Source organism: Pantherophis guttatus, chromosome 5 (genome assembly GCF_059756535.1).
Source record: "Pantherophis guttatus breed Tessera chromosome 5, ASM5975653v1, whole genome shotgun sequence".
NCBI lineage: Eukaryota > Metazoa > Chordata > Lepidosauria > Squamata > Colubridae > Pantherophis > Pantherophis guttatus.
In genome coordinates, this window is record NC_142067.1 from 4,491,888 (window position 1) to 4,498,481 (window position 6,594).

At 47.9% G+C, this 6,594-nt stretch overlaps 1 protein-coding gene across 5 annotated transcripts in view; it reads left to right on the top strand.

The window, feature by feature from the left end:
* Nucleotides 1-5,727, top strand: part of WNT11 (Wnt family member 11) — a 53,346-nt gene extending 47,619 nt beyond the window's left edge. For all 5 annotated transcript variants that reach the window (XM_087895751.1, XM_087895754.1, XM_087895753.1 and 2 more), the window contains one exon: nucleotides 3,477-5,727. In XM_087895751.1, coding sequence (XP_087751877.1) covers nucleotides 3,477-3,651 — 175 coding nt within the window. In that variant the 3' untranslated portion in view covers nucleotides 3,652-5,727. The remainder of the gene's footprint in view (nucleotides 1-3,476) is intronic.
* Nucleotides 5,728-6,594: the final 867 nt, after the last annotated feature.

A 6,594-nucleotide genomic window follows, 5' to 3' on the forward strand; every position in this document is an offset into this window, starting at 1 on the left:
ATTATTTTAAAAGCATTTTTTCGGCCGAAGAGGTTGTAGAAAAAAATGCTTTTAAAAGTAAAAAAAAAAAAGCCTCTGATGAGGTGGGCGAGCGACGACCGAGCCGTGGACCGGTTCGGGGGGGCGTGGCCAGCCAATGTTATTACCGGTTCTCCGAACTACTACAAATTTTTACTACCGGTTCTTGTGAACCGGTGCGAACCAGGAGCAACCCATCACTGGTTTTCACATTTTAGGACCGCTGCAAACTTCCCACTTGGCAACTGGCAAGTTGTTCCACCAGTTAATTGTTCTCACTGTCTGTAGATTTTCTTTGAAGATGTTTTGCTTTTCATCCAAGAAGCTTCTTCAGCTCTGACTGGATGGTGGAGAATGGAAGGATTGATGCTCCTTGCAGACAGCTGGTCATTTGCATCCTTTTAGAGGGTCGTTGAGGCCACTTGGAGATTTATCTGTGTCCCCCACATCACCTGAGTGGTGCTCCTGGAAAAAAAAATGCAAACTACAGGAACCATTTTTTTTTTAATTTTTTTTTATTATTATTTGATTTATATGCCGCCCTTCTCCAGAGACTCAGGGCGGCTTACAATGCGTTAAGCAATAGCCTTCATACTTTTGTATTTTTATACAAAGTCGGCTTATTGCCCCCACAAACTGGGTCCTCAATTTAGATGGAAGGCTGAGTCAAGCTTGAGCCTGGTGAGATTCGATCTTACTTTAATTGCAGACAGCTGGTGTTAAATTAAATTTGCACCACTCAGGTGACCCTGAGAACACAAACAAACCTCCAAGTGGCCTCAACGACCCTCTAAAACAGGGCTCTGCAACCTTAAACACTCAAAGAGCAATTTGGACCCATTTCCCCACAGAAAAGAAAACACCGGGAGCCACAAAACCCTTCCTGTGCCTGACTATTTCTTAAGCGGCCACAAAACTAGCCTATGTAGTCGAATTAAACGTTCTGTTTTCTTCTGAAACTTTTCTTTTCTTGGATTTATCCACGGCTGGCCTACCAGGGGGTTGAAAAGCTCAATAAATTGCGTGCCAGTGGGTGTCGCACATTGGCAGTTGTGACGCATATTTTGAGTGACAGGGAGCCGCAGCAGAGGGATGAAAGAGCCACATGCGGCTCCAGAGCCCCAGGTTGCTGACCCTTGCTCTAAAAGGATGCAAACGACCAGCTGTCTACAAGGAATATAAATCCTTCCATTCCCCCCCATCCACTCAGAGCTGAAGAAGCTTCTTGGATGAGAATCGAAACGTCTTCAAAGAAAAAAACAAGGAAGTTAAGAACTTTCTCCTTAGTTCCAGGTTGCTTCTCTCCTTGATTCGTTTCCATCCGTTGCTTCTTCTCCTGCCTTCTGGTGCTTTGGAGCTGCGGTCGCCAACTGGGTGTCCGTGGACCACTGGTGGTCCGTGAGAAAATGTTGGCGGTCCACAGAAAAAATTATTTGCATATTTTGTATATTGCACTAAATCAGGGGTCCTCAAACTACGGCCCCTTGGCCGGATACGTGCAATGAACGTTTGTGTTGCTGCAGAGAGTCTCCCCCTTCGGGGTCTTTTTGTGCGGGTCGGAGGGGGGCAGAAATTCCAACTTGGGGTCTGCTTCGGCCTCCCGGTGTGGGGCTTTGGGCGAAGGCTGGAGGGAAGTGCCACTGGTGGCTAAGAGCCGGAGGGCCTCGTTTCAGTGGGACTGCATCGTGGCCTGGAACTGGCTGACCATCTCACCCCGCTGAGCCTCCAGGCGCCGGTACCTGGCCTTGCATTCCTGCAGGTCTTCCCTCTGCTTGGAAAGCCTATGCTCCTAGTCCTCAGTGAGGTGCTTCTGCTGAGCCTCCTTCTCGGCCAGATCCAATGTGAACTGAGCTGTTTTGCCGACTCTTTTTCGTGGTGGCTGCTTAGATCCAGCAACTGCTTCTTGTTGGAGCCCTAAGGAGCCCAGGCGGGCAGGTGAGGAGTTGGCCACGCCCACCCAGTCACATGACCACCCAGCCACACCCACCCAGCCGGTCATTAGGCAAATCATATTAGTGATCCGGGGGATTTAAAATTAGGAACTTAGTGGTCCCTGAGGTCCGAAAGGTTGGTGAGAGTAAGTAAGCACACTATACGCCATCACTGTACTGAAGCCAATCTTATTAGAGAGGAATGATAAAGCTGCATATAAAGTAGACATAACACCTGTAACACAACTCAGTTCAGGCAGCACCAAGAACGACCTTCTGACAAACCAAGTCAATGGGGAAGCCCGATTCACTTAGCAACCATGTCACTCACTGACTAACTGCAGTGATTCACTTAACAACTGCGGCGAGAAAGGTGCAAAACTCACTTAGCAACTGTCTCAGCAACAGAAATGTGGGGCTCAATTGTGATCGTAAGTCGAGGACTACTCGCAGTTACGTCTGGTTTTTCAGCAGCCCCGTAGTGTACCATGGGCTTGCCCAGTAACTGCAATATTTGTCAACTCGCAAAGCATCCCTGGCCTGCTCTCGAGTTGCCATAGGCCAGGAGGGATGGGAAACCGGTGGTGGCACAGCAGCCAAAGGCACATTCCACACTTATCCCTCTCAAGGCTGTATCCCAGGGTTACCTACAGCAAGAGAGGGGAGTGACCTCTACAACCCGGAGGCTCCAACTGGTCCAGAATGCAGCCACGCGGGTAATTACGAGCTGCATGGCGCTCCCGCATAACACCGCTCCTGCGCGAGCTGCACTGGCTCCCAGTGGTCTTCCGGGTGCACTTCAAGGTGTTGGTTACCACCTTTAAAGCGCTCCATGGCATCAGGCCTAGCTATCTTTGAGACCGCCTTCTGCCACCGACGACCTCCCATCGACCTGTGCGCTCCCACAGAGAGGGCCTCCTCGGGGTGCCATCAGCCAAGCAATGCAGGCTGGTGACCCCCGGGGGGAGGGCCTTCTCTGTGGGGGCACCCACCCTCTGGAATCAGCTGCCCCCAGAGATAAGGAGAATCCAAGACCTCAGTGCCTTCCGCCGTGCCCTTAAAACTTTCTTTTTCCAGCAAGCCGGGCTGGCCTAACAATGCCTTTTAAATGATTTTAAATTTGTATGTTTTTTTAAATTCTTGGCCAAATTGAGATATTTCCTTTTAATCTGTTCTTAATGTTTATATTATGTGTTTTTATCTGGCTGTACACCGCCCTGAGTTCCCAGGAAGAAGGGCGGTATATAAATTTGAAGTAAAATAAATAAATAAATAAAAAAACCCCATGAAATTGCTCCGTTGGGAATGTGATCAATGACACACCCTGGGGGGAGGGGGAAATAGGGTCATAATTGGAGCGTAAATTACGTAGGGTTAGAGATGGCTTCACTTGGGAGCCCCTGCTTTGGAGGATTGGTTGACCCCCTTTTCTTTGGGGCAGCCCCTCACTGCTGCCACCAAGACTGGAAGGCTGCTATCAAAGCCTTGGCCTACCCTCACTCGCTGTCGTTTCTTCTTTTTTTCCAGGCAATGTAACAAAACTTCCAACGGCAGCGACAGTTGTGACTTGATGTGCTGCGGCCGGGGTTACAACCCCTACATGGACACGGTGGTGGAGAGATGCCACTGCAAGTATCACTGGTGTTGCTACGTTACCTGCAAGAAGTGCGAGCGGACTGTCGAGAAGTACGTGTGCAAATGAGGCGTCGTCCACGCCTCTCCGCTGCTTCCCGGTGTGCCAAAGGGAGACATCGGCGGTGCCACCTTTTCCCCACGGGACCCTCAAAGAAGATGGGGGGCTGGGGGTGGGGGACACAAACTTCCTTGCAAAGGAAATCTGGGTTTAATCCAAAGAAACCAGCCCTTGATCTTTGGCCAACAGAGATTGTATCCTTCGATGATCTTTTCGAACAATTGCTCGTCGTCGACGACTTCAACGCTTTGAAAGCAAAGACTTTGAACTGAATCAAGAAGGCACTATCGTTTGTGAGAAATCTCATTCACGGAGACGAAGAATTTTGGGTTTGGTCAAGGCCACCCACCTTCGCCATCTGGGATCTCAGACTGTCAGTGGTCTCGTGGGTGTTGGGGGAATAGAAAACATCTTTTCCTAAAATGCATGGACCCGATGCAGGAGAACAATTCACTTTTCTGCCGTAATGAAGTGGACACCCTATTGTTTTAACCTAGGCTCCCCTAACAAGCAGGAGGCAGGAATTGGCCCCGGCAAAACCTCTTTTATTTACACGACTGTGAATTACGTTCATTCACAGTCAGCCAACGTTTGTCCAAACAGTTTTTCAAAGGAATATGTAAGGAATTCGCAGAGCAACCCTTGAGTAGCAAGGGTGTGCACATGAAAGCGATTGAGAGCAGTTGCGAATAACCACAGCCAACACACAGGTACACTGAGTTGTGTTTACTTTTAGGAAATAGTAATAAGGCACAGTCCAATAAACAGTCCAGATAAAGCAGTAGATAGTTAAACAATAGTCCAGGGATATTACAGTAACAAGGTCTTCTTACCAGTCGTCGTAGTCATACACAATAAACAGTTGCAAACAGTAGCAAACACAGCAAAGAGCAGTAACGATCAGCCAAAAAGCAATAATGATCAGCAAAGAGACATAATGGTCAGCAAAGAGGAATAAACCATGTTTCTAGCTCCCTCTTAAGGACATTGGCTACAGAGCTAACCAATCAGGACACAGTATGATGCAATACAGCAATACAGTCTTAAAGCTATATTATATATTGCCAACCCAACAAGTTAGGTAATTATCATTTCCTAACAGAATATTTCTCAACACAGACCTTATCTCGTTTGGCAAGCTGCCACGTAACCTGTTTCCAACCGCAGTACAAGGCCAAACTAGGCACAGAGTCTCTCAGAGTCACGGAACGAAGGAATTGTTTCCTGCAAAAGCCCCTTCCCCGTTCGCTCCTCTTTTGTTTCCTATGGGAGGGGCCAATCACCTCCAAGGTGTGGCTTTACTCCTGAGTCGACTCTGCTTTCTGAGTTGTTCTGGCAGCTCTGCGCATGTGCACACTGGGAACAGGCTCCAGCTATTCCTCTGCCTCACTGCTGTCTTATCTCCCTCCCTGCCTCCGACGCAGAGCCGTCGTCTGAGTTTTCCCCAGCCCCCAGGACTGTCCCTCCCCAACCTCCTCACTGTCCGACTCAGCTGCCAGCTCTGCTGGCTGCCGGCGGGCCACAACACCTATAGAATGATGTACAGTTCCCCCCAAAAAAGGGGGCTTTGTCGAACTTTCCCCCCCCCCACCCCCGGAATGGCTTATCTTCTAGCTTTGCTTCTCTTCATCCTTAAACGACGTCTCCATTTTACTCCTTCTGTTTTTTTGTTTTTGTTTTCCTTAAACGGACAGCCTTGCTTGGAAAGACCCAATGGAAATGCCCAAACCCTTAAAATGTTCTGTTTGTTTGTTATTTTTATTCTTGATTTTTTTTTCCTGGAAAACTTTTCCCCTCCTTTGGCGTCCTTATATCCGGTGATTTGGCCCATGAAAGAGGCCGCGGAGACGGATGGTACGGCTACTTTTGTGGGAGGTGCGGAAGGGATCAGAGAAACCTCTGGATTTTGGAGAGCATGTGGTGGGCGCACTCACAATATGGCTGATATATTACGGACCGAGCCCGGTTTCCCGTCTGATCAAGGACATTCTTTTCTGTTTTGGTGAAATCTTTTTTCCAGGGGCTTCAAAGCTTTATAGCAAATAAATATGATGCTAAAGGCTGCTGATTTGGCAGCTGACCAGCTGTTTGGCTCCTTTCATTTATTAAAAAATAATCCCTTTTTTTTATAAAAAAAAAATTGGACAGAACAAAACAATCCACGGATAATCACATTGGTAATGCTTCCTGTGAACGAGGAAAGCTCCTTGGTGCTCTCTGAGCTTAGGTGGTTTTCTTGCAGAATGTTTCGTGACCCAAAGCAGGTAACATCATCGTTTCTAGTGATGTTGTGATGATGCTAACACTGATGATGTTACCTACTTCGGTACTGAAATGTCTGCAAGAAAACAGCCAAGCTCAGAGAACACTAAGCACCCCTCCTTTCAAATATTCTCCTTTATTGGTCTCTTGTTACATCTAGCCATGGATACAGGTAGCGGAAAAGCTATACCTTCCTTCCTCTCCTTCTGTCCACATATTCCTTCCTTCCTTCTTTCCTTCCATATATCCCTCCCTCCCTTCCTGTCCATACTGTATATCACTCTTTCCTTCTTCCTTCCTTCCTTTTATCTCTCTCTCCCTTTATTTCTCTCCTTCCTTCCTTCCGTCCATATATCTCTCCCTTCTTTTCCTTTCTTCCTTCCTTTCCTTCCTGCTTTATATCTCTTTCCTCCCTCCCTCTATTTCTCCCCTCCTTCCCTCTACTATTTTCCTTCCTTCCTCCCTCCCTTCTTTATATCTCTTTCCTCCCTCCCTCTATTTCTCCCCTTCCTCCTTCCCTCTATTTCTTTCCTTCCTTCCTTCCCTTCCTTCTTTATATCTCTTTCCTCCCTCCCTCTATTTCTCCCCTTCCTTCCTCCCTCCCTCTATTTCTCTTTCTTTCTTTCTTTCTTTCTTTCCTCCCTCCCTCCCTCCCTCCCTCCCTCCCTTCTTTATATCTCTTTCCTCCCT